The sequence below is a fragment of the Pleurodeles waltl genome, chromosome 3_1, assembly GCF_031143425.1.
Source record: "Pleurodeles waltl isolate 20211129_DDA chromosome 3_1, aPleWal1.hap1.20221129, whole genome shotgun sequence".
NCBI classification, from domain to species: domain Eukaryota; kingdom Metazoa; phylum Chordata; class Amphibia; order Caudata; family Salamandridae; genus Pleurodeles; species Pleurodeles waltl.
In genome coordinates, this window is record NC_090440.1 from 1,319,757,730 (window position 1) to 1,319,784,807 (window position 27,078).

Sequence of the window (27,078 nt, forward strand, 5' to 3'; positions counted from 1 at the left end):
ACCTATCCTAGTCTACCTTTAACATATGGGATAAGCTGTAGTCTGCTGCTAACAAGATTCTATGACCAAGAACGTGCAGTATTTTTATTCAAACTTAGATTTAGTGTTTTCTTTTGTGCCTGTGATTGAGTTTTTAAATAAATTAGCTAAAGAGCATAGCATAAAATTAGTTAGGGGTTTCTTTGAGCCAACATTAACATTTGGGACAGCTTATGCGCACCGCAATAATTTTACCTGCCTACTAACACCTGTAGAAAAGAGCTTCTTAGATCGCACTGATGATAGACGCAAAGCACTAAAAGAAAGGCTAGAAAAGGGGTTAGAAAAACGCACTTATGCAAATGATTATGCTTACACGCAATAAAGACGCAGGGCAAATTAGCTATAGACGCATTACATGTAGGTAGGCTTTGTATATATGGGCCAAAATCTGAGCATGACACTTTATTTGTGGGAACGAATGAATGCAGGCATGTGTTTTTGTTTCAGAGTAAGTGGACATTCATGTTAAATGGACAGGATCCAGCGATCCCTGGGATCTATTATATATGTGGACTTAATGCTTATTACCGACTTCAAAATGGATGGTATGGGACATGTTATTTGGGAATAGTTTTCCCAAAGATTTACCAGATTGATTACTTAAAGCAAATACCTAAAATGTCTGAAGTACAACATACTAGACAAAAGAGAGAGACAGCGGCTGCTGTAGTTGGTAACATATTTGGAGCCATAATTCCTTCAGTAGGGGTTATCTTAAACTCCATAAAGATTCAAAAGTTGTCTACTAATGTGGATAACATGCTGACAAACTTCACAGGGGCTATACTCCTGATGGATACTGAACTTGCTGCGGAAAGAGCTATGACTCTTCAAAACCGGCTTGCTTTAGACATTCTTTTAGCGAAGAGCGGCGGAGTCTGTAAGATGCTTAATGAGCGCCATTGTTGTGCGTTCATACCTGACAATAGTAAAAAGATTAGAGGCATGCTTACTAACCTAAGAAGAGATAGTGCAGATTTGAAGGAGCTGAAGGAACTTGGATTTTGGGAGAAAGTTGGGAGAGGAATTACCGGTGTAGGGAGTTGATTTAGTAATATTTGGAACGGGGTACTTACAAAAATATTAGGGGGACTTGATTGTTCTGATTTGTTTATTGGGATTATGGGGATCATGCAAAATTAATGAAAGAATTAAAAGAAATTTGACAAAACGAAGTAAAAGAAATGAAGAAAACGAAAGGGAGAAAATGTTTAATGAAATTTGGGAAAGCTCACACAAAGGGCAAGATGTTGAAATGCGCATCATGAGGAAAGTGAAAGGTTGAAAGGGAAAGGTTTGTGTGATGGCAAGTGTCATCAGAGGAGGGACTGAGAGGGCATAGCTTATATAATCTATATTAACATGAAATGTTTATGAACTAATGTGTAATAATGCAGCATAGAAAATGCAATAATGTACTTTGCCATAACATGCGTTTGAAATGTGCCCACGGGGAGTGGCCGCCAATGTATACGGGGACTAATGGAATTGACTAATAATTGTGAAATGTTTATTAAAATGTGATTGTGCACTTATATTGAAAGGTTAAATGCTAGACTTCTGCTAATAAATCATTAGGCCTTAGTTAGCATGAGTCGAGGCCTAGCTGCCTGACTCTCATATTAAATGTGTTTTTCTAACATGCAGTGTGCTGACTTGCTAAAGGACATGAACTCTTGTTTTTCCAAAAGATAGAAGCTGAATGTAACTGTAGTAGATCCGTTCTCATGAAATTTGACTTGCTTATAGAAACATTTTAGTTGAATGTAACAGTGTAAATTAATGTTAGGTACAAGGTCGCCTAAACCGGTACAGACAATGGAGCCACTGACCGAAGATGTGCAAAGGACCACAAGACTATGAAATCATACCGGACATTCCACCCGCTAAAGACGGCAATCATAAGGACCAATAAAATAAGTGAGAACTGATATGGGGTAACAAATTTGATGAGCTAATTTGATGTTAATTGGTTAAAGATAGTGGGGTGCAACCCTTTGTTCAACCAGATTTTAGGGGAATGTACAACGAAAATGGGATAAAAACCCTTGACACCAGGAAGTAAATTAGAATTAGGGAGTAGGAGACTAGGAGAGGGGGAGATGCTGATGCGATTTGCTATGACCCAGACACCTTGTCACTTTGCCTAGTGACTTGCTGATTTTACCTTAAACCATCCTTGTCCTTAGATTGCCCATTTACACTTTACCTCCTTATGAGGGAAGTGCCCCTTTTACCCTTCCTGCTTGAGCTGAGTTCCTGGCTGATGGCGAATCAACTGATGTCCTGAAGACGAAGACAGAACCTGAGTGCTGACCTAAACTCGGAGGGTAACTATATGACAGTTCATGTGATTGTCTGTTTGCTTTTCCTTTCTAGGTACCAACTGCTTCTCTTTTGACAGAGACCATAGTTAGATGTTTTCCAAATTGGTGTTACTAGATTGTTTTGCATGAAGCCCAACATGCCAATGCTAATTCGAGGTTAGGTGAGGGGTTCACTAAACTGACGCAAATAGACAAACGACTGAATCTATGCTTTGTTGAATAATGCACTAATGTTTCTCGGCTGGAGATAACCTATGTTTACGCTGTGTTATGTTCTAATATTTGTGATTCTTGCTTTGATGAAATCTTATCAGAGTTATCATATTGTGACTATGCTAATGAGCTTCTTGGTTTTGAGATTAATAAACTTGCTAGTAGTATTGTAACAAATAGGGAATAAATGTCACTAAATTCATACTAAACTAGTGTGGTTATTCATGACTGCTAGGTCATGGTGTTTTCAGAGTTTATAAAATTTCATTGTCTAAGGTGAAGTGCACTGTTATAATAAATATTGATGACGTTATTGACATATTGAGTGAATGTTGATTAGCTATCTCGTCCTAAGGTGTCTTCAATCAGGGTCAAAAGATTCATTGGCCTAAAACGAGTCCCAAAGTGAGTAAAGTAATCATAAAGGGACGCGTTAACAGTTCAATATGTGAGGTCCTAAGCAGTGTATAGCAGGGGCCCAAGGTATAGTTAGCTCACTAAACTATATCTGGTAATATATATATATTTTTTTAAGATGACAGTTTTATATTATTACAAGGCTTTACTATAGAAACACTTTAATTTTGGGGCTTTTCACTGAATTTTTAGGCTTTCTTAACATAAAGTTAGACACTATTGCTACACCTAACTATAAGTGTCACTTTAACCTTTGGTATTGTCTGAGAATTTCTGTTTCTTTTTTAAATGTAAAGTAAGATCCTATTACCGTACTGTAATGTAATCTTCCCCCCAGCATTTTGCCTTCCTCCTCCATTTCTTTCTGATTTTGTTTTTGCTGGCATTAGGATTCTCTGCACTTTATCACTGCTAATCAGAACTAAAGTGCTTGTGATTTCTCCTTAAAACATAGTAATGTTGGCTTATACCCAATTGGCACATTTAATTTACTTGTAAGTCCCTAGTAAAGTGGTGCTACATGTGACCTGAGCCTGTAAATTAAGTGATACTAGGGGCCTCCAGCACTGATTGTGGCACCCACTTAAGTAGCCCTTTAAGCATGGCTCAGGACTGCCACTGCAGAGCCTGTGTGAACAGTTTTAATCTGCCATATCACCCTGGTGAAATAAACATTTTGTCAGGCTGAACCATCCTTTTTAATACGTATAAGTCACCCCTAAGGTATGCCCTGGACAGCCCAGAGGGCAGGGTGCAGTGTATGTAAAAGATAGGACGTTTACTTTTACATTTTACATGTTCTAGTAGTGAAAAACTCATACATTTGTTCTGCACTAATGCAAGACATATCTCTCCCAAGTGGTAAGATTGGGGTTACCTCATTACATTTTATAGGTGTAATTTCCACATGGGAATAGATAATCCTTCAATGTTGGTGTCTCTGGAATCATAATTTAAAATTACAACATATTGTGAAGTCTGGTTTTAAATTGCAATTCTGAAAATGCCACTTGAGGAAAGTTGGCATTTTTTGCCTTAGACATTTGGTGCCTGCAGCCTGTCTCTGATCACATGACTGGGTGTAGTTAGCAGTTGGGCTTTTGTGCATTTCTTCTAGACAGCAACACACAATGGGAGCTTAGGTGTGACTGGATGGGCCATCCCTGACAGGCTGTTTACTTCCTGTTATGGGTCCCGCAGGACTCCTCTGGGGCCCGGAAAAACTTTTTAAAAAGTTGTGTTTAGTATGTTTTAACTATGAGCCTAGAGATTTCCTCACGGGCCAATTAAGCAAGATAACTTGATTTTTGTGTGAAATTTCTGCGTTTTAATGTCTTTTGGTACCAAAGCATCTGAAACTGGTACAGTGGTATCTGTGACTCAGAGTGAGTACTGAGGGCAAAAAACAAATAAAGCACTCCGATTGACTGGTCCTACAGGACTGGGACCAGTTTTATGAGATCTAGTGCTGTGATTGGTAGGATGCAACATGAAGAAAAATGTTGCAACTGCTATTTTAGGACTCAGGACTCGGTTCATGTGTCCTGAAAATTGAAATAGAACAATATATAAGAGGGTGGTGTAGGGCGTATCATGAACCCCTGCCTCTTCCTGGAAGGGGAGTCCCAGAGGGTTTGAATCCTGGGGACAAAGAGCATGTTTTTTTCATATTGCTGCAGACTTCCATTAATTTTGCAGAATTTTCGCAGGAGTGCAGCAAAATTACAGCAGGATTATAGTGAGATTACCATAGAACCAAAAACATTTTCAGTTTGTCACTCAATGCCACAACGTGCATGGCTGATGGCCCTGTGAACACCTCCTGGTGCATACAGCCAAAGGCCTTGAGCTGCAGGGTGTTGGGATAGTTAGGTATTGTAATAAAATCTTACTTCACTTTAATAAAAATCCATAGAAATTCACAAAAAATGCCAAACGCTGAACTGATTTTATAATTGACCAGGATAATACCTTCCTTTACATTTTTTTTAATTAGAAATTCCCTGAAAAAAACAAAGATTGAAGTAATGTTATAGTTAGGCATAACCTTCAATGAAAACTCCTGTTAATCCATAACATTTTAAAACTAAAAAAACACTGAAATTCACCAGTTTTACTTAACTGAAGTAACTAAAACTTGCACACGTGCCAGGCAGCCCTTATAACCTCACATTTGAGATCATTCACTCATGACATGTTCAAGAGGATCATTGATAACATCACTGATGACATCTTACATTACATCATTAATGATATTACTGTGCATATAATAGATACTTTAGGGCACAAGTTATAGTTACTAGGGATAACTATAACAGGTTTATTTCAGTGTTTTTTTACGTTGTCACTGACATTTTCACTGCACTATAATGTTACTTTAAACTTTTTTTGGTGTATTACTACGGTTTATTTAACGTAAAGTAATATTTTATTGCCATTTGGCCATGTGAATTATGGGGTTGGCTGCACAGACTGCGTGTCTTCTCCCCTTTCATTTGTCATCTTCCCTTGGGGATTGGGTCCCGGGCCCCAAGACTGGCTTGAGGTGGGAGGCTCCGCTCACACCTCGCCTCAAAATTTTTAAAGCAGTAACACACGTGCATTTACAAATAAAATTCCACAGGTTCACAGCAACAACCTTGATTTTTTTGGCCCAAGGCAACCTCTGAGCCCACCCCACAAGTGCAGGGTAGTAATAACTTATAACTTTTGTCTATATTATTTTCCCTGGAGTCCTGTAATAGCTGAAGCAGCATTTTCCTTCATGTTAAGGCCAGCCAATTAGAGTGCTCGCTCCTGCGGGAGTGCACCTCTGAGGAGGTAAGGCAAGCCAAGGGAAAAAAAAGCCCCTTTGGCCAATCAGAGCATGCTATTTTTTCAAGTTGGTTTTGATGAACTCTCACAAGAGTCCCTCAAACCCAACTGTCAAAATATACAAATAAATGTGATCCTTAATTTCTCAAAACTACTGAACAGATTTATACCAAACATCAAAATGCACACTTTCTGATCCAAGATCTAGCTTTCTGCCAAACTTGGGGTAACTCAGCAGTTTTTGCAGTAGCACTGTTCAAAAACGTCTATGTAAAATGCATGGAGATTTTGTGTTTTGGGACCCCCTTGTATTTTTGCCCCCGGTTGACGGATTTCCTCAAAACCTTCCATGAAGAAACAACCTCAGCCCACTCTGGTAACCTTTGGCCAAAACTTCCACTGTGCCCAACACTCCACTGGCACCCAACCTCGCCAAACTGCACACAGGCATCAGCAGTGTCTCACCATGGGTGATCCTGCCCCCAACCCACTGCAGGCAGCCAACCCCTTATATTCAAAGCCTACAGCCTGGACAATGGTGTTTGACTAGTTTTTGAAAAAGTAAGTTTAGTACTGCAGCACCGATACCACAGTACTACAGGGTGGCATCACTGGGTGCCACATTATCAGGTACTGATACTACAGTACAAGCAACCTGAAACAACTTTTGAGGGATTGAAGAACGGATTTGGACTGAGCTTTCAGGCTTGTAAGTAAAATAGGACTTAGGGGGGTACAGCTGTGAATGTGTCTGGCATACTGCTGCACATGCACACCTAGAGTCAGAGACTTGCAAAGGGACTAATGCCCATTCCACAGTTATTGTGTTGTGGACTCTGAACTGTTATTGTAAAAAAACTTGCAAGTTGTTTTATTATCTTATTTAGAAAGTGTGCTAATAAACTTTATTATGAGGCGGGAGGCTCATATTATGCATTCTTACCTTAATTTATTCAAAAAGCACCCAAGATAAAAACACAAACACATTTTCAATGACCCCTTGTGGAAATAACTAGAACTTAATGTCACAATGTATGTTAACCAATGAACAGTCAAAAGGCCTATGAACGCTCTTGACTGGGAGTAACAAGTCTGCATATCTTGCTGCTCACAGTTAAGATAAGTAGCCTGAGCGGAGTTTGTGGAATTCCCAGAGTTCTGCTATGCAGAACTCTACGAAGTGCAGAAAAAACTCTGCCTCGCTACGTGGAGTTCCACAAGCGGGACAGTGCAGTAAGCTGTGCTGCTTGCACTGATTTTTAACGCCGGGAGTTTGTCCCACCCTGTGAATTCAGCATGAGCAACACTATGTGCAGTGCATGAGGGTGCTGCTTCTTTTTTCATCTCAAGTAGATGTTCTACTTGAACGGCAGCTTCCTCAATGCCAGTGGCAGGTTTCTCAATGCGAGCGTTAGTGACCTGGTGCAACTGCTCGCGCTGAGAAATCTCACCAGGAGGCGGTCTATTATTTGATTTTTCTCACAGGTTGGCAAGTGGGAGCAAGTGGAAAAACTCTGCTTCGCGCCACTCTGCCGAGTTTTTGGGAACTGCGCAGAGTGGGCAAAACTCTGCGAAATCTGCTGGTGGAGTGGTATTCATCATCCGCCCCTAAAGATAAGTAATCATTTTCCATCATCAACTGTGGTGAATACTTCAGTATGTTAACATGTTTAACTGTTCTTATTAAATTGTGCTTTAATATAGGTTTAATTGGGGATGCTTATTATTTCATCTCATTTCATTACCCCTAGTCAGATTGGCTCTTAGGACTGGGGCCATTTCCCAAAACACGCACATTTGCATTTATCTTTCACAGTCAAAAAACATTTTAGCTGTAGAATCAAGTGCCTTTTTCCATAATACAATGACTCAACTGGGCAGGCTTATCTGAGCCTTTGTTTTGCTTCTTTTTCTTTCTTTTTGAGGTTTGATACTGTTGCCTGTTACCCACATCGTAAAGCTTTAATATATTTTCAATTGTAAATTATTTATTCAGTAAAGCCATGAATCTTTGCCCTCATAGCCTGTCTCAGTAATGGGTTTGGTATAACTTTATCGCAGATTGACTGTTATTCCTAAACACATTCTTTAGGTTGTTGTTATTGATTTGGAATAATTTTCACACATTAATGCTCACTATATTTAAAGGCACATTTGACCAAGGTAAAGCAGCTCAGTTAGTCAGGGACAACCTGGATCTTTTTATTATAGCTTCTATCTAATAAGCTGTAGCTGAATCTATGTCTGGTCTCTCAAAAACTGTAGAGGCTTTGGTACAAAAGATAGTATCTTAGAAGCCTTCTTCAACTTTTTCAATGCCCTTTTTAAAAAGAAAGGGAACAAGCATCCTTCCTCTCTAAATGATCTGTAAAAATGTAACATAAATAATAAGCCCTTGGACTCTCTTGATTCTGTCCTGCACACTGACAGGTTTCCAATTTGTCTGATGAGCTAGAGCTTCCCATTCAAGTAGGTCAATTACATGATACAGATGAGGACATAGATCAATATGATACAGATACCAATTAAAATAGAGATGACTAGGACCCAGTGAGAAGACATAAAATATATCTAAATGAAACAGGAGTGCCCTTTCAACACCCTTATGATACTGTATTAGATTACACAGTTGAATCCATGTGTCCGTCACGTGGCTCAGTATGTCTTCACTAGACTCAGACAAACTTTGAATAAATTGACTCAGGATAGATCACGTTCCGAATGCCCTTTCCCTTCTTCAGCTACTAATATTACAGTAATTCCTGTTTCTGATCCTAACATGTTACTCTTTTATACCAAGTTTGGAAAGGACCCAAAAAAGGTTTTGATTGGGACTGAATAAATTGGCAGTTCAAACTTTTAGATTTAAGTGATCATTTGATGAGGATTCTAGATATAGCAGAAGAGGCAAGGCTGGGGGGCACTTAGATTGATCATTCTATATTTTCAAATTGAGCACAAAGGGTGATTTGAAGAAACCTTTTTGAATCACAGGTTTTTGGCTGAACTGGCAAAGGTAGAAGACACTTTGCCAACTGTGAGAAATTGGATTATTGCTTGACTGGGGTGTGAGCCCTGGTCAAGCAGCAACCCCAATTCTTGTCAAGGTAAGGCACAAGAAAAACCCAAATTAACCTTTGCTCACCCTCTGGTAGCCTGTAACACAACAGTCAGGATTAACTTGAAGGCAATGTGTAAAGTATGTATGCAACACTTCAAAGAGTAAAACAGTGAAAACACCACACAAAAAGGATCCCACACCAGATTAGAAAATAAATTAGAAAATAATTTAATAAATTAAACAAAGCCAGATTGGAAAAACTCCAATAAGTAGAAGTAGAGTTATGAATTGTTAAAGAATACATGTAAAATAGAGCTAAAAAACCAAAATACCAACCAGGGATATCTGGCTGCACCGGACCGGACAAATTCAAAAGTTCAGGCTGACCTCGATGCATCACAGACCAGCTTCATGGACCCCGTTGGGCTCGCTGAACAAAAGTACTTTAAATCCAGGTCCTGACACAATGCACCTGTTCCGGACCACACAGTACAAGGGATGCAGACTTATTCCCATGCAACAGCAGTGATGCATCGGTCTCGAGCTGAGGTGAAGTTGCGATGTTGGTTCCTACTGAGATGACATCAAGGAGCTGATGTGCAGTCGTGGCAACACGTTGTTTCCAATGATGTGCAGAGGCTGTGATGTGGAGTTTTGTTGTTGAAATGCCATCGCCAGAGATGCAAGGATTTTATGCTGCAGTTATAGTTCCAAGGGTGATGCTCTGGGGTTGAGGTGTGATTTACAGTTGTGACGCAATCCTGGTTGTGCTGGTTCCGACCAATGCAGTAGATGTGATGCAGTGATTATCTCCACATACCAGCGTTGTTTCTGTTCCCACAGCAGAGGATGCATCTGTTCTGCTGGAGCAAGCATCTTAGGCCCACTTTCAAGGGTCCAGGATTGGGGTGGTCTGATGGCCACTTAGCAGGAAAGACTCACACATGGCAGTCCAGTTGCAGGAGCAGGGTGGTTTGAAGTCTGTTATGTCAATGAGGCTTTAGATCAGGAGGCCAGCCAACTAGCCCTTGCAGTCACTCTGGGTTCTGGGTTGGAGACATTCAGGTCCAGCCCTTTTCACACCCAGGCAAGAGGGTAACAGGCACAGGTCAGCACAGCAAAGCAGGAGTCCAGCAAACAGTAGTCCAGCAGAGTGGTAGGCTTTCAGCAGCACAGCAGCCCTTCCTCTTGGCAGAGCATTCACAGGTCCAGAAGTGTACTGAAATATTGGTGTCAGAGGTCCAGTACGTATACCCAGTTGGTCCTCTGAAGTGGGAGAGACTTCAAAAACACTCCTTTGAATTGCACAGACTACATGCCCTACCTGCCCTGGCTCCAGACTCATTACAGTGGGTTATGCTGTCCTTTGTGTGTGGACAGGACATAGACTATTCAGGTGTAAGTGAGACTGTGCTCAGCTCTTCCCTCCCATCTTGACCACGATGGCCCACCAAGGCCCATCAAGTCACATCTAAGCTCACTTTGTGTGTGGTTATCTAGGAAGAGTGCACAAAGCCCAGCTGTCACCCCACTCCAGAAATGTGATCAGGGAGGGGCAGTAGGCCACAAATGGCTAAAGTACGAACATGCCAACTTTTTAAAAGTGGCATTTTCAGAATTGCAATTTGAAATCTGACTTCACCATAAATTGAGATTTTAAACTGTGATTCCAGATACACCACACTTGAAAAGTCTATCTCTTGACGATTGTGAATTACACTTATAGGATGTAATAAGGTAATCCCAATGTTAACCTATGGGAGAGATAGGCCTTGCAGTAGTGAAAAACAAATGTAGGTTTTTTTACTACTACTAGGACATGTAGAACTTAAGAGTTCATGTCCATTGTTAGAAATGAGGTCTTTGGTTGGCAGTCAGGTTACCCCCTGCCCAAGCAAGGACCCTCCCTCTAGTCAGGGTAAAAGAGAATCACCCTCAGCTAACCCCTGCTTACCCCCTTGGAAGCTTGGCACCAGCAGCAGGCTTAACTTCTGTGTGCTAGGTGTAAAATATGTGTACCAACAAACACAGTAACTTAATGAAAACACTACAAAATGACTCAACACAGGTTTAGAACAATAGAAAATATTAATCTAAACAAAACAAGACCAAAACGACAAAAATCCACAATACACAAGTCAAGTTATCAATTAAAAAGCAAAAAGAGTCTTTATGCAGTTTAAAACACACACTAACACTGTTAGCATGAAAATGTACCTTGGGTGCGACACAAATAACCCTGCATGGGCGAGTGTGGGTCAAAAAGGGCTTGCGATGCATCAATTCCACTCACGAGCGGGACCTTGCGTCATTTCTCCTTTCATCGGGTTGGGTGCGTCATTTCTTTTCTCCACAGGAGAGCGATGAGTGATCCGGTCAGCACTCTCGGGTCCGGGCAGACCTTGTGTTGTTTTTACACGCCCAGCGGTACTTGCATCAGAAATCTAGTCACACGATGATCCGAAAACCACGCAGCGTGGGTTGCGACTTCCCAGCCTCCATCAGCGATGCTGTGTGTCATTTCTCCTGTTCCGTGCGAGCATCTATTTTCAGCCGCGGAGCTGGTGGCGCATCGTTTCTTCAGCCGCAGATCAGAGTTGAGTTGATCATTTCCCCACACGGCGCTCTGTGCGTGGATTTCCTCCTCGTAGGCTGCCAGCTTCTCCTTTCAGGGTCCCAGGAACTGGATGGGCACCACTTGGCAGAGTAGGAGTCTCTCCAGAGACTCCAGGTGCTGGCAGAGAGAAGTCTTTGCTGTCCCTGAAACTTCAAACAACAGGAGGCAATCTCTAAATCAAGCCCTTAGAGATCTTCACAAGATGGATGGCACACAAAGTCCAGTCTTTGCCCTCTTACTCTGGCAGAAGCAGCAACTGCAGGATAGCTCCACAAAGCACAGTCACAGGCAGGGCAGCTCTTCTTCCTCAGCTCTTCAGCTCTTCTCCAGGCAGAGGTTCCTCTTGTTTCCAGAAGGGTTCTAAAGTCTGTGGTTTTGGGTACCCTTCTTATACCCATTTTCTCCTTTGAAGTAGGCCTACTTCAAACAAAGTCTCCCTTGAGTGTGAAATCCTGCCTTGCCCAGGCCAGGCCCCAGACACTCACTACGGGGTTGGAGACTGCATTGTGTGAGGACAGGCACAGAGTGACCACTCATCCCCTCCCTCCTAGCACAGATGGCTCATCAGGATATGCAGGCTACATCCCAGCTCCCTTTGTGTCCCTGTCTAGAGTGAGGTGCGACCAGCCCATCTGTCAAACTGACCCAGACAGGGAATCCACAAACAGGAAGAGTCACAGAAATGGTATGAGCAAGAAAATGCCCACTTTCTAGCCCACTTTCTAAAAGTGGCATTTTCAAACACACAATCTTAAAATCAACTTTACTAAAAGATGTATTTTTAAATTGTGAGCTCAGAGACCCCCAAACTCCACATATTCATCCACTCCCAAAGGGAATCTACTCCTTAATCAAATTTAAAGGTAGCCTCCATGTTAACCTATGAGAGGGACAGGCATTGCAACAGTGAAAAATGAATTTAGCAATATTTCACTGTCGGGACATATAAAACACATTACTATGGGGGTCATTCTGACCCTGGCGGTCTTGGACCGCCAGGGCCACGAATGACGGAAGCACCGCCAACAGGCTGGCGGTGCTTCAATCCCCGTTCCGACCGCGGTCATCCGCCGTTTTTGCCCCGGCTGGGAGAATCCACCAGGGCAGCGCTGCAAGCAGTGCTGCCCTGGGGATTCTGACCCCCGTACCGCCAGCCTGTTCTGCCGGTTTTCATCGCCAGGAAGAGGCTGGCGGTAACGGGTGTCCTGGGGACCCTGGGGGCCCCTGCACTGCCCATGCCACTGGTATGGGCAGTGCAGGGGCCCCCTAACAGGGCCCCGGCCTGCTTTTCACTGTCTGCATGGCAGACAGTGAAAAGCGCGACGGGTGCAACTGCACCCGTCGCACCGCCGCAGCACCGCCGGCTCCTGTGTTGCGGCCTCATTCCCGCTGGGCCGGCGGGCGCTAACTTGGTGGCCAAATGGCGGTTTCCGCCTGGCGGGCGGCAGTAGCCGCCCGCCAGAGTTGGAATCACCCCCTATATGTCCTACCTTAACCATACACTGCACCCTGCCCTTGGGGCTACCTAGGGCCTACCTTAGGGGTGTCTTATATGTAAGAAAAGGGAAGGTTTAGGCCTCACAAGTGGGTACACATGCCTATTCGAATTTACAGTTAAAACTGCCTCCGCAGACACTGCAGTGGCAGGTCTGAGACATGATTACAGAGCTACTAATGTGGGTGTCACAACCAGTGCTGCAGGCCCACTAGTAGCATTTGATTTACAGGCCCTGGCACCTCTAGTGCACTTTACTAGGGACTTACTAGTAAATCAAATATGTCAATCATGGATAAACAAGTTACATACAATTTTAGACAGACAGCATATGCACTTTAGCACTGGTTAGCAGTGGTAAAGTGCTCAGAGTTCAAAAGCCAACAGCAACAGGTCAGAAAAAATAGGAGGCAGGAGACAAAAAGATTGGGGATGACCCTGCATAAGGAAAAACGTCCTGCATCCAGTTTTTAAATACATTGTACCCTATCCTTGGGGCTGTCTAGGGCCTTCCTCAGGGGTGACTTACATGTATTAAATAGGAAGGTTTGGGCCTGGCAAATGGTTTACTGCAGTGGCAGGCCTGAGACATGTTTGAAGGGCTACTTAAGAGGCTAATGTAATCAGTGCTGTGGTCCCACTAGTAGCATTTAATTTACAGGTCCTGGGCACATGCAGTGCACTTAACTATGGACTTATAAGTAAATTAAATATGCCATTTGGCGATAAGCAAATGTTACCACTTTTTAGGGAAAGAGCACAAACACTTTAGCACTGGTTAAAAGAGGTAAACTGTGCAGAATCCTAAGGCCAGAAAAAAGAAAATGTCAGCAAAAACAGGAGGTATGAAGGCAAAATGTTGGGGACAACCATCCCAAGGATGCCAGGTCTAACACTGAACTATACTCTTCACGAGGAAAAATCACTTTAGAGGTTCCTATGGTTATCAACAAGACTGCAAACTTCAGTTATACCCACAGAGATACAAAGGTTATAGAAACCACAAATATTGTCAACAAGGAGCTCAAACCTTGGGTAAGTCTTTACAGTTCTCATTTTCAAATCTCTTTCTTCAGGTCTTTCATCAGAATCTTAGTGCTTCTTGAAGGTACTGAGACTGGTGATAGCTCATTTAAGATGTCAGGGAATGAGGCTGATAGTTTGCCTAGGCAACTTCCTTCTTTTGGCTCAGGCGAAAGATCTTTCGCAAAGTCAGCTAACAGATTTCATTGATCTGTTACTTAAGCTAAGATTTTTGATAAATCAAGAAAAATCATCCCTGGTTCCCTGAACACACAAGGAATTCTTATATTACCTTATTGACTCCAACAAAGTATGTTTTAAAAATGTCCACTTCATCTCTCAGAACAGCCATTTTTGTAGGACACTTCCATTATCGGGCCCACCAGGGACTGAAAACTTGTCATCTTCGACGAGGGCTTTCTTCTTCTGATGCAATACATTTGGCTGAAGAATCCTGTTTGGAGCTTCACTGGTGGCTAGATCAGTTGGGGGAACCTCTCTGCCTAAGCAGTTTATCATCTAGACAATCTCCACACAAGAGCCAATTGCTGATTCAGAGACCTTTGAGATTGCAGCCACTGGTGTCTTCAACATTCAATTTTCAAAAGTATGTCTACCAAATGGGGTCCCTTCTCAGTAGAACTGTTTGCCTCATGATTGAACTCCCAACTACCTTCATTTTACAGCTCAAGACTGGATCCTCAGACTTTAGCAACAGATGCGTTCCTCCAAGATATACATCTAAATAATGCCTTTTTCCCATTCATTATGTTATCTTGGGTGGTCCTACCACAAGTTTGTTGACAAAAAGCATGGATAGTACTTCTGACTTTTTCTGGGGTAGCTTCCTTTCTGGAACTGTCAATAGTCCGTCAAATTCTAAACTCGTCTTTTCTGAGTTTACAGCTGAATCCACAAAGTCAAGTTCCTGAAATGATCCTCAGTCAGTCTCTAGTGTTTCTAGCCTCGAAGGCTTTGGGTAGGACTGGAGAATTCATGGATCTTTGCTGCTAAACTCATCTGGCAAGCCTGTGCCACAGAGACCACCAAAGCTTACCAATTCACTTGGACAGTATGGAATAACTGGTATTTGGACAGCGATTCAGATCCCTTTTCAGCAGATGTTGTTCTAGTAGTGATTTGTTTCAACCTTGCTAGCTTCCAAAGTGAAATCACGCAGAACCATAAACACCTGCATGTCAGCAATTTCTGCAGAACATGTCAGAGAGGATGGCAGACCACTGTGAGAACATCCACTGGTATGTTGACTTTTGAAGGGAGCAATAGTTTCCGCCTCACCTAAATATAATGAGATGTGGGAATTTATTTTGATTTTGAGGTTGTTCATCAAACGCCTAGCTTGAGCTTTGGATGTTACCTCTGGGTAATCAACACCTTCAGGTGTTTCATTTAATATTTGTAGGAGAAAAACAAACCTGATATCTGTCCACTATCTTCTTTTTCCTCTCTGGACCAAGCCCTATGTGGGAAATTGTTCAAAACCATAAATACAGAAAGATGCTGACCTGAGATGTCCTCTGTGTTTAATTTCCTTTGGAAGAGCTCATAAACCAAATGGGTCAGATGGTACTGATACCAGCATTCCACTAGAGGGGCCATGACATCCATGGGCTTTTCATATGGAGCTGGCTTAGACAACACTCTCAAATCATCTAATTGGTATGCTTCAACTTTCAAGACATTTTACAGCAAACCTATTACCCAATAGATAGCATTGTTGTGAGTATGCTTTAACAAAGCATAATATGAGCCTCCAGTCAGTCATAAAATGGTATTTGATTTTAGTAAATCATAAAAGCACAAAGAAATATCAAAAAAACAATCTCAAAATAAACACTATTTCAGTATATAAAAACAATATGCTAAACTCATAACACACACATATATATTTATACATATAATAATATATATATATATACATACATATACATATATTTATCTCTCTCTCTCTCTCTCGATATATATATATATATATATATATATATATATATATATATATATATATATATATATATATGTATATATATGCAAACAAAGAAAAGAGAACTCTGGGTAGTTCCCAAGTTTAGGTGGAGAGCAGCTCCAGTAAGAAGCACCCTGCAATATCAGTGACACTCTAGATTTGCTCGCCTCAAATGTCTGTTTATTTAGCAAAGTTTTTAAGCATAGGATCAGCACAGTGCTATCCACACCGAGCTAGATAGGGACAAAGGGCCAGATGTTTCAAAGGGTTTTACCCATTCTGTGTCTATGGGAAAATGCTTTTGTACATGCGGCCCAAAGTCTTTTGCTATTTGTACAGCAAAATCTTTAACCATAGGATTGACATGGTGTCAGCCTTGCTAAGTTGCAAAATGGCAATGACAGACATTTGAGGTGAGCAAATCTATAGCGTTGCAGGGTGCTTCTTACTTGAGCTGCTCTCGACCTAAATGTGGGAACTACCCAGAGTTCTCTTTTCTTTTCATAATTTATGCATCTCTCTACTCATAAAAGGAATTTGTTTTGATTTATACGGGGTGCTCCCTTGGGTCTGGACAAAACTAAACCCCTCTGAAAAGCTCTATTGAGAGTGAAACACGTGTCAAGGGTTGCTTTTACTCATTCCAAGTTGGCTTGGATGGTATTTTACCAGTCCAAAGCTGTAATACTGTGCCTCAAGTGGTGAACGGCTTTTGTCATTTTACAGCTCAGGAAGAATCACACTGTGTCAATCCTATGCTTAAAGATTTTGCTGTACAAATGGCAAAAGACTTTGTCCATATTTAGCTTGGAGTGGATAGCACTGTGCTGACCCTATGCTTAAAAACTTTGCTAGTTAAACAGACATTTGAGGCGAGCAAATCTAGAGTGATGCAGGGTGCTCCTTACTGGAGCTGCTCTCCACCTAAACTTGGGAACTGCCCAGAGTTCTCTTTTCTTTTTTGCATAATTTATGCATCACTCTAACCCTAAAAGGGATTTGTTTTGACTTATACTGGGTGCTCCCTTTTGTCTAGACAAAACGAAACCCCTCTGAAGAGCTCTAGTGAGAGCGAAACATGTATCAAGGGTTGCCTTTATTCATTCCAGGTTGGCTTGGATGGTATTTTACCAGTACAAAGCTGTAATACTGTATCTGGGGTAATAAATGGTTTTTGTCATTTTACAGCTCAGTGAGGATGAAAATGTGTGAATCCTTTGCTTAAAGATTTTGCACTACAAGTGGCAAAAGACTTTGTCCATATCTAGCTCAGCTTGGATAGCACTGTTCTGATCTTATGCTTAAAAACTTTGCTAGATAAACGGACATTTGAGGCGAGTGAATCTAGAGTGATGCAGGGTGCTCCTTACTGGAGCTGCTCTCCACCTAAACTTGGGAACTGCCCAGAGTTCTCTTTTCTTTTTTGCATAATTTATGCGTCACTCTAACCCTGAAAGGGATTTGTTTTGACTTATACTGGGTGCTCCCGTGTGTCTGGACAAAGTTAAATCCCTCTGAAAAGCTCTAATGAGAGCAAAACACGTGTCAGGGGTTGCTTTTACTCATTCCAGGTTGGCTTGAGTGGTGTTTTACCAGTCCAAAACTGTAATAGTGTGCATGGAGCGGTGAATGGTTTTTGTCATTTTACAGCTTGGGGAGGATGACACTGTGTCAATCCTATGCTTAAAGACTTTGTCCATATCTAGTTCGGCATGGACAGCACTGTGCTGATCTTATGCTTAAAAACTTTGCTAGATAAACAGACATTTGAGGTGAGCAAGTCTAGAGTGTTGCAGGGTGCTCCTTACTGGAGCTGCTCTCTACCTAAACTTGGGAACTACCCAGAGTTCTCTTTTCTTTTTTGCATAATTTATGCTTCACTCTAACCCTGAAAGGGATTTGCTTTGAGATATATATATATATATATATATATATATATATATATATATATTTATTTATTAATTTATTAATTAATTATATTAAAAATCCAAGACTTGCTATAAGCTAGTAATAGGAAGAATAATCTTAAAAGGATCACTGACTACAAGTTCAAAGAAAATATACAGTAATACATTTTATAAAAAAACTTTGTTTGCATCAGCTTATCTCATAATTGGCTCTCCAATTTTGAGATAACCATTAACCATATTGTTTCATAATGGAAAGAGTCCCCCTTATAAGTTCAAGGATCCTGAAACAGATGTCTTGAGACTCCAATGAATAGAAGAGTCTAAAGCCATCTTGGAATGAACTAGGCCTTACAAATCTTATTAATGGAAGCAAACAAATCTACTTTAGGGAATCATAGAGGGAACAGAATAATAAAAAGTAAACAGTTGTTTGTTTTGAGGCATTATCACAGGGACAAGGAGGAAGTTGATCCACCGACTCTCCTTATGTTGGGAATGCCACTAAAAAGTACAGAGTATGCAAGCGGAACCTAGTCAATTCGACAAAGTGACAAATAGAATTGCAAAAATTGGGCAGAGGCAATCCCACTATAGTCATCAAAAGGATGTAGCCGAAGAGAAGATCGTTAGTGAGTAGCCAGTGACCTTTCCGCATAGGCTGCCTTTAAAAGGGTTTTAACTGTAGGCGAAATGCATCATCAAAAAACTCAGTGAGGCCTAATTCGCTGAAAACACATTTAATGTGTCCTAACCATGTGATTTTCTCTTCATTGTACAAGGAAGACAGTCAGATATCATTTGTCTGGAAAATTCTAGTTTGCCTGTGGTCCATATTTTGACCCATAACAAGAAAGGAACAACACCTTTTGAATTTTCCAGGTAGTTTAGGCCCATCTCTAAATAAAAAAAAGAGGTTGAGGACTTTTGGGGGGAACCATCAACAATCTTTTGAGAAAGGCATTCTCTGCAACCTGGAGCTTTAAACAGTTGCTATATCTCCACACACAACTTCCATAAGGTGTGACTGACAAGCATTTTGCTTTATATAGGATCAGCATCTCTCTAAGAGGTTTATAACAAAGCTTAGCTGTAAAACAGTGCTTTGACTGCTCTATTAACTTGCTACACCCTTAGGCCCATTTTTATACTTTTTTTGTGCCGTATTTGCATCATTTTTTGACGCAAAAGCGGCGCAAACGTACAAAACATAATTGTATTTTGTAAGTTTGCACCACTTTTACGTCAAAAAATTGCGCAAATGCGGCACAAAAAAAGTATAAATATGGGCCTTAGTGTTACAAGAGGATCCCATCTCAGCTGATTATTAAAAAGAATACCTAAGTAGCAAAGACAGGGACTTTTTCCACTGGATTTCCTTGTAGGTAGATGGTTTTGGTCTTAGCTGTTTTTGGCCTACATACAATTATGCACGTTTTTTTTCAAATTCACATTCAAGTCCAATAAGGATGTGAATTCTACAAAGGCATCCAGGTCTTTCTGTAGGCTATTCAACGTTCTCGCCAGTAGGACAGCATCGTCTGCATAAAGAAGCGACTGGATAGAATAATTACCTATCCTTGGATAATCCAATTTCTTTTGCTGCAGACAATTCTCCAGACCATTAACTTAGACAAGATACAAAAAGGGGCCCAGACTACACCCCTGACGAACACCATCAGTAGAAAATATAGAGTTGGTGCTTTCACCACCAGGGCCATATTGTATTTTTACTGTGGTATTCCAATGAAGCCTCAGAAGAAGAATAACCAAGGGTTCCTCCACACCTATGTCCCCAATCAATGGTCCAGAGTTTCTTAGTTTACTGTGCCAAAAGCACTTCACAAGTCCATGAAGGCCAGGTGTATTGCGCTCTTCATGGAGTTAGTATACTTGCTGATAATTAGAGCAAGATTAAGACACTGTTCAACTTGTCCACGTCCTTGTTTAAAGCTATAGTGGGTTCTTGAGAATATATTATTTTCACTGTCCCACACCTCCAAGCGGGCTAACAGCACGCTGCCCAGAACTTTAGCTGTGGCATTAATCAGGGAAATTGGCCTCCAGTCATAAGAAAATTTAGATTTTTCTAGCTTTAATATTGGAAAGTATTAATTTTATTAAAGACACAGAAGTGAGTAATATATCACCACTCTTGATACCGCAAATTAATTCTTTTCTCCTTTTGGTGTCTTCTAGAACAACTCCCTCATCAATTTGACATGGATCCCCATCTGCAATGCAGCTTGAATTTATCATCATGTTGTGAGGAGAGAAGTTCTTGGGCAGAACGCAGAATTGCACTCAACTCGACTCTTATTATCAAGGATCCACATGAATGGGCTGTTGCTTTAAACCTTGCAAAAGAGCTATCTGCTCTGTTGAAGGCTCATACATTGTTTTGGGCCCTGCTGCTATGGTTCTGTGGTTTACTACACTTAAGGTTAGCTCTTGCAAGAAAAGAGGACTTGTTGCTCCCAGTGAAGTGTGTTTATATGCTGGTTGACTTGATTGTGAAACATAAATTGTGACATCACTTTGCAGTTATTTTCTCAAAGATTCATGGGACATATACTATGATAAAACCAGGAAAGAATGCATAACACTCACCTCCATATCTTTAATAAAATCAAGACTTTACTAAAGATAGGAAGATCTGCAGTTGCTAGGCTCAGTGTACTTTCCATAACACCCATGTCTCTCTGCTTCTTCAGTCTGGCTTCAGTCAAGCTGCAGTTGGAAGATACAGACTCTTGACTATACCCACACAATAGCCTAAAATCACAACATGAATCAGAGATTCATGAATTGTCATTACAGTTACCATTTTATGGTCTGGCTTGACAGTGCAGCTGTTGCCAGACAATTAGGTGAGCATCATTAGACATAGGCTTTGGCTCAGCCTACATGTGGGGGGCCAGACATATATGTTTTCATTTGGCAGAAGTTGTGTTCTTCCACAGAAAGGTGCTTGCCCTTCATAAAGCTGTGATCATTTTATTAATTTAACCAGCTGCCTATGCTTGAACTTTCATGTGAACACATATGACCTTAGAATGCTATTAAAATGTCTTAGAAAACCAGTTTTCTCTGGCAGCAGCACAGGTGGGAGGGAGGCAGTCATTACCCTGCATGGATTTTTCGGTCTTGCTTGCACGTGCTTCAACCAGATAAAATCACTGAGGAAATTATTAGATCTTCTTCCAATGGCAGCCAGAAGGACTCTGGCATGTGTTCTCATAACTTCTAGACTGGGTTACTGTACAGTCCATATGCTGGATTCTCTAAGCAGACTGTTCAGAAACTCCAAGTCATTCAGCATGCAGCTGCCAAATTGGTCCTAAAACTTCAGAGGCGATCTTCCTCTTCAGCTGCTCTGAAGGCCGTACACTGGCTGCCAGTACATAAGAGAGTGCTGTTTAAGAGCCTACAAAGCTACAGACCTGAGATATATGTCAGCCAGTTTCACTCAGTACACTACAAATAGATCTTTGAGATCTACACATGCAAATCTACTCAAACCAGTCCCTTTCAGATTAGGAACTAGAGGAGGTAAATCCATAACAGTATAGGCACTAAGGCCTAGAACCATCTTCGCAGCTCCCAAAGATTTAGGCCCATATTTATACTCTGTTTGCACTGGATTTGTGTCATTTTTTTTTACGCAAATTCGACGCAAACTTAACTCTATATTTATACTTTGGTGCTAGACCCGTCTAGCACCAAAGTTATGGAGCTTGAGTCATTTTTTGTACGTGAAAACCTACCTTGCACTACTGACATGCAAGGTAGGCGTTCCTGTGCAAAAAAATGACTCTAAAGCATGTGCGCCTTATTTATCCTCCCGTGTCATTTTGACTCATAGGAGGAGGCAGGCCTTAAAAATGGTGCCCAGCCGGATTTGCGCAGTTTTTTTTATCGCCTGGGTCAGGGCAGGTGTTAAGGGACCTGTGGGCTCATTTCCATGGTCACTGACCATGGAAGCAGTCCACAGGTGCCCTTCCCTGCCCCCAGGGACACCCCCTGACTCCCTCGCCCACCCCTGGAGGACACCCATGGATGGGGGGACCCGTCTACGGTAAGTAGAGGTAAGTATTTTTTCTTTTTTAGGTGGCATGGTGGGCCGAACTTGGGCCCCCCTGCATGCCACTGTGTCCACTGGCCATGCCCAGGGGACAGGAGTTCCCTGGGCATGGCCATTGGGCAGGGGGGCATGACTCCTGTCTTTGCTAAGACAGGAGTAATTTCCATGGGGGTTGTGCATCAAAAAATGACCAGAGTCAGGTTTGAGTCATTTTTTTTTACTCTAACCTGACTTGCACCATTCTTTGACGCACAAACCCCAGTCTTCCCTACGCCTCCGCTGCCCGGTTTGAGTCATTTATTTTAACGCTAACCAGGCCGCAGCGCCAGCTACCGTCATTCCTTAAATATGACGCCCGGCTTGCGCGTTGGAATGGCGGTAGCCGGCGTTAAACTATGGGCCTTAGTGATTCTGACACTAAGTTTAGAAAGCAGTTAAAGACGTGGATTTTTTCAGCCCCAATACATTACGTTACTCTCTTATCCTCTGAAGAAGACTCCTAACTGGCTTGTGATCTTGTACATGTGTGAGTTGAGTGGCCTTCCGTGCAGCGCCAAAATGCTCCTTTGGGAGTGGTAGTGCACTCAATTCAATAGTGCAACTGGCCCTATAACCTCCACCGATATCATTCTACAGTTCTTTGCTTTCACACAAATACATATCTAAAAAAGTGTCCCTTTTTGTGTTTCTAATTTGAACAGAAACGCTATACTTTTTAATAGGGCAACTTGGCAACTTGGACCAACGCTCGGCTCCTATGGATTTAACGGGCCTGCAATTGCCACTTTGAGCGGGGGTGTAAGACATTTTATCCGATTTCCACTTGAACTTTACCTGTATGTTTTTTATTCAGAAATCCAAGGTACCCCTTATACCTTCAGTCAGACAAAAACAGCCCCTTTGCTCTCATTTTGAGGTGTCTGGCAGGTTCGTATTCACCTAGAGAGCAATCTAGCAATGCCCGAGGGCTGGTCTGACAGGTCAGTGTGTGTGGGCTGGTTATTTAGCTGTTTGTAGGTCTGTTTTATGGTGTGCTGGGCCGTTTAGTTTTCTGGAATTGCCACAAACATTGACTACAGCAAACACAGATGCATACAATCACACACGTATCTTGCAAAACCGCGTGTACAGTTTGTCTTTACAAGTTCAGAGCTGTCCTGATTTGCAAAACGTCCCACTTTGTGTTTAGCTAGTCGATTTACTGATAGGGGGCCACCTTTTTGACGACGTGACTCACTAATGAAGGGCACATATTTTGGTACACGGGCCTATTTTCTGTCCCGGTCTAACCCGAGTGTGTAGAGTATATTTCACAGGCATAAGCAGATACTGTGTGGCGGACTGCTATCACTCGTTGTCCCAAATAAAAAATAAAAAAAACAGTCTGAAGTAATGTAAACAATCAGCTGACAGTGTGCTTTGAGGAGAGAGCGTGCGTGGCTCTTTCGTGCAGTGGTGACGGCTGCTGTTGACTCGGAAGCCCGCCAGGCTTACAAATGGGCCAAATCCTCATCCTGCTCCACTTCCTCCTCCCTCTCCCACCCTCGGGTGGTTTCAAAACCAACCGCCCTCTTTTACCCCACAGACAGAGTGCAGCTACTCACCGGGGAGGTCTTCCGCGGCCGCGGTCCTTGGTCATCATTAGGCGGCAGGTTCCCTGAAAAGAGGAAGGGGAGGGAAGTTATTAGGTTTCCACGAGCTCTCTGTCTGGTCTTCCACATGATGCCTTTTCTCCCTGCTGCGGGGAACACCGCTTTTCTCTCTCTGTCTGTCCTGGACTGGGAAAGCACCCAGCTCACGCTTTCTGAACAAAGCCACTGGCAAATAAACTTGCACACTTTTTTTCCTGAGCGTGTCTTTTCACCTCCCCCAGCCTTGGAAGCTAACGCAGCACTTGAGCACTAAATTCAGGGGAGATTATGGCTCAGCAGTCTTCCACGGTCGGGTCTGCCCAGCCAACACATAATTCTGTGGCGCTTGCAGTGTTCTGTGGAAATACATTTGACACCTTTTCGCCAACCAGGAGTAAAGAAGCATATAGAGAAGGGTAATGTTGTAAGTGGGATAATTAATGCGTCTGCTGAAGAAATACACATGTAAGCAGCTGGCCACAGGTTGGAATGCTTGCAGGTCCACCCTTCCATCCTTCCAATGGGAAATGAAAAACTTCTACTGATTTTTCATAATTAATTTGTTTGCTTTATTTTTCTAGACTAAAAGCAGTTTCATAGCACGAGGGAGCAAGCATTGTCAAAGCCAACAGGTCTAGCCTATAATGTATATTTGTTATGGTTAAAACTATTTTTTAAAAAGCATTGAAAAAGCCAAAAGGTCTCTTTTTTTGGACTTATTTTTGCGAATGCCCTTAGGTGATACTGTAAAGCCCAGTGATGATTCTGTGCAACATAGCCAACAAAAGGATAAAAAAAGGCACAAAGATACAGCTGCATCATTTTGTAGCTGCTTGCATGCATGATGACACATGTGCGTGCATTGTTACACATGCGCACTTACAAAAAGGTGTTGGCACCATTGTTTTTTCATTTATGAATCTGAGATTGAGCGGCAAATTAAAAAATAAAAAAGTAAAATGAAGTAGTGCAAAAGTGTTTTTTAAGATGGAGGGGCTGGCAGCAATTCACAACTAGGTCCCGCTCCAAAAAATAAATGAATAAATAACTAAAACATTTTTTTTTAAAACAGACTGGAAGTTGAAGGCAGGCAGGAAGCAGCATGGAAAGCTATCCAAACAATGGCAAGGCATGAAAACTACGGAAAAACCAATGGTTGAAGGGGCAGTCAAAAAAGCATACGCTCTCTATGAACTTCTTTCTATATATATTTAAACAAATGATGGCCTTAGGGCTGCAGCAAGACAAACAAATGTGTATTTGTCATAGAAAGAAGATTACCAGCATCACCTAGTAAGGCCACCTCTTTGACTATTCAGATGACACCATGGTCTGCAGCAAGCTCAGATAGTGTGAAAGGAATTTCCAAGTAGAGTAGGCTCGTGTGAGGTTAGACAAGCAGTGCACACTACATCACAACAATAAAAAGGCATTATGCTTTTTGTGGCAGTCATTTGTAATGTGTCTGGTAGATAGTATTGGGATAGGCGTACGGTCATGCCCAGGTGGTCATACAGAATGGAAAGCACACACCTTCATGGCATATGTGAATCCAAAAAAAAATCACTGATGCAAGAGTACCACTCCTTTACCATGAGCAATATAACAACCAGATATACCCAGTGGTTACACCCCAAGTAAATGCCCAGACAAATGCCCCTGCCTCAATCACATACATCACAGAAAAAACATTGCCACCTCCTGTCTGCTTTATGCCTCTTTTTGAAACTCCAAAGTCAAAACATAATGCACCATCCCTCTGTACAAAGAACTATTATGCTTTAGTGGATGGTACACTAACCTCAAAAGAAAATTAAAGTAGAGCTCAAAGGTAAACCCCTGTTTTGTTTGTAAAGGCAATATAACCCCAAACACCAATGACTGTAGTTCTCAGCCATAGCGGCAAGCGTACATTGGAAGCAGATTAGCCATATGGCAATTTAGCATCCTGTGGGCAGGTGGGCAATTCATCAAATTTCCACTTGTTTCTTTACAACTTTTTTATTTTATGAATGGTATGTGCAAGCATTTCTTGTTCTTAAAGTCCTCTATTTTTCTTTGATTTTTTCACTCTGCATATTTTAACCTCGTTTCAAACATCAATGCTTTTGGAAACTGTGAGCCAGCAAAAACATAAAAAATGTGATGCTTAGGGTAAGAAAATAAGAACAAAGAAGGATTATGGAACAAATGGGAGGGAACGGTACATCAAACACATGACAAAGTTGGTGACTCAAACTAGAACGCTGTGCAAAGCTGTTCAATGACAGTCCCGGCTCTTCAGAAAGATAAAATGACGTGCCAATGTAACTTGGTCAATTGTAAGTGTCCAATGAATAAGTGTTTGTTTTCAATCATAATGGTTGAAAGGACGTTGTTTTAAAGTGTAATTATGTATGCAAATTCAAGTCGCATGGCGGTTTTTTGTAAAATTTAAAACAAGATTAACATACATGGAGAGTAAAGTACAATGACAACAACAAAGGAGTCAACATGCACTAAAACAAAGTTACATGGAGAGTTCTGTGAAATTTGAAATGAGGATACATATGTGGAGAGAAAATATGAGTAAAACAAAGGTGTCAATGTGAGTAACTATAAGCAACAGGAATGTTTGGAGAGCTCATGAAATGCATGTGAGAAAGAAATATTACCTTAATTACAGCAGGAGCAGAGACAGCCGGAGGAGAGGCAGAAATGAAATTAATGAATCTGTACTTCACCCCTTCTCCACACAGAGAATAGGAAGTGATGCATGACCAGCGTGGCCCAATGAAAAGGCAACAAAGAACACTGACAATGGTGCCAGCGAATGGTTAAGCTATGGACGGGGTGTGAGCCCATTATTAGATACAATAGCCTCGCAAGCGAGAGCGCAAGTGCTGGCGCATGCTCTCGCAGGCTCAACCTAATAACGTGCTAAGCAAGAGCAAACTTTCCTGTACACAGTGGCATCAGCCACCCCATTTAATAAACAGCCCTGCCAGGTACCACGCATCTGGGGTTAGACTAACACATTTTAGTGTGGTGTCCGCATCACTGCACTATAATGCCTTAGTCATGCATTTATAGCTGCCCAGTCACCCCTTGGGCTGCGCTCTGAAAAAGGAGCTGCATCTAAGCAGCAAGCTTGCTGCCAGTGAATGTGCCCGCTGTGTTGCCTGATTTCTTAAATATACGGAGCATACATGCCAATAGACCCGATTCATGCTGGAAAACGATATTTGAAGCAAAATATGGCTTTATTTTAGCTGTCTTCAGCCTGAAACTGACCCTTCTTCAATAAAACTCAATGGGGCAAATACATTATCTGTTTGTTTTTTGTTTAATCTACAACTTTCCTCTTCTAAATTGTTGGCATGTATGACAGTGCATCCTCATGAATTTTCACAAATCACAATTTAAATGTGTATTATTTACTGGCACCGGGGCTTCAGTTGTGCAAACCCACTCTATGCTGGAG

At 41.8% G+C, this 27,078-nt stretch overlaps 1 protein-coding gene across 1 annotated transcript in view; it reads right to left on the minus strand.

Annotated features, from left to right (window-relative positions):
- Positions 1-27,078, minus strand: part of SLC15A2 (solute carrier family 15 member 2) — a 429,960-nt gene that overhangs the window by 358,293 nt on the left and 44,589 nt on the right. The window contains exon 2 of the mRNA XM_069224674.1: positions 23,589-23,641. Within this exon, the coding sequence (XP_069080775.1) occupies positions 23,589-23,641 (53 nt within the window). The remainder of the gene's footprint in view (positions 1-23,588; positions 23,642-27,078) is intronic.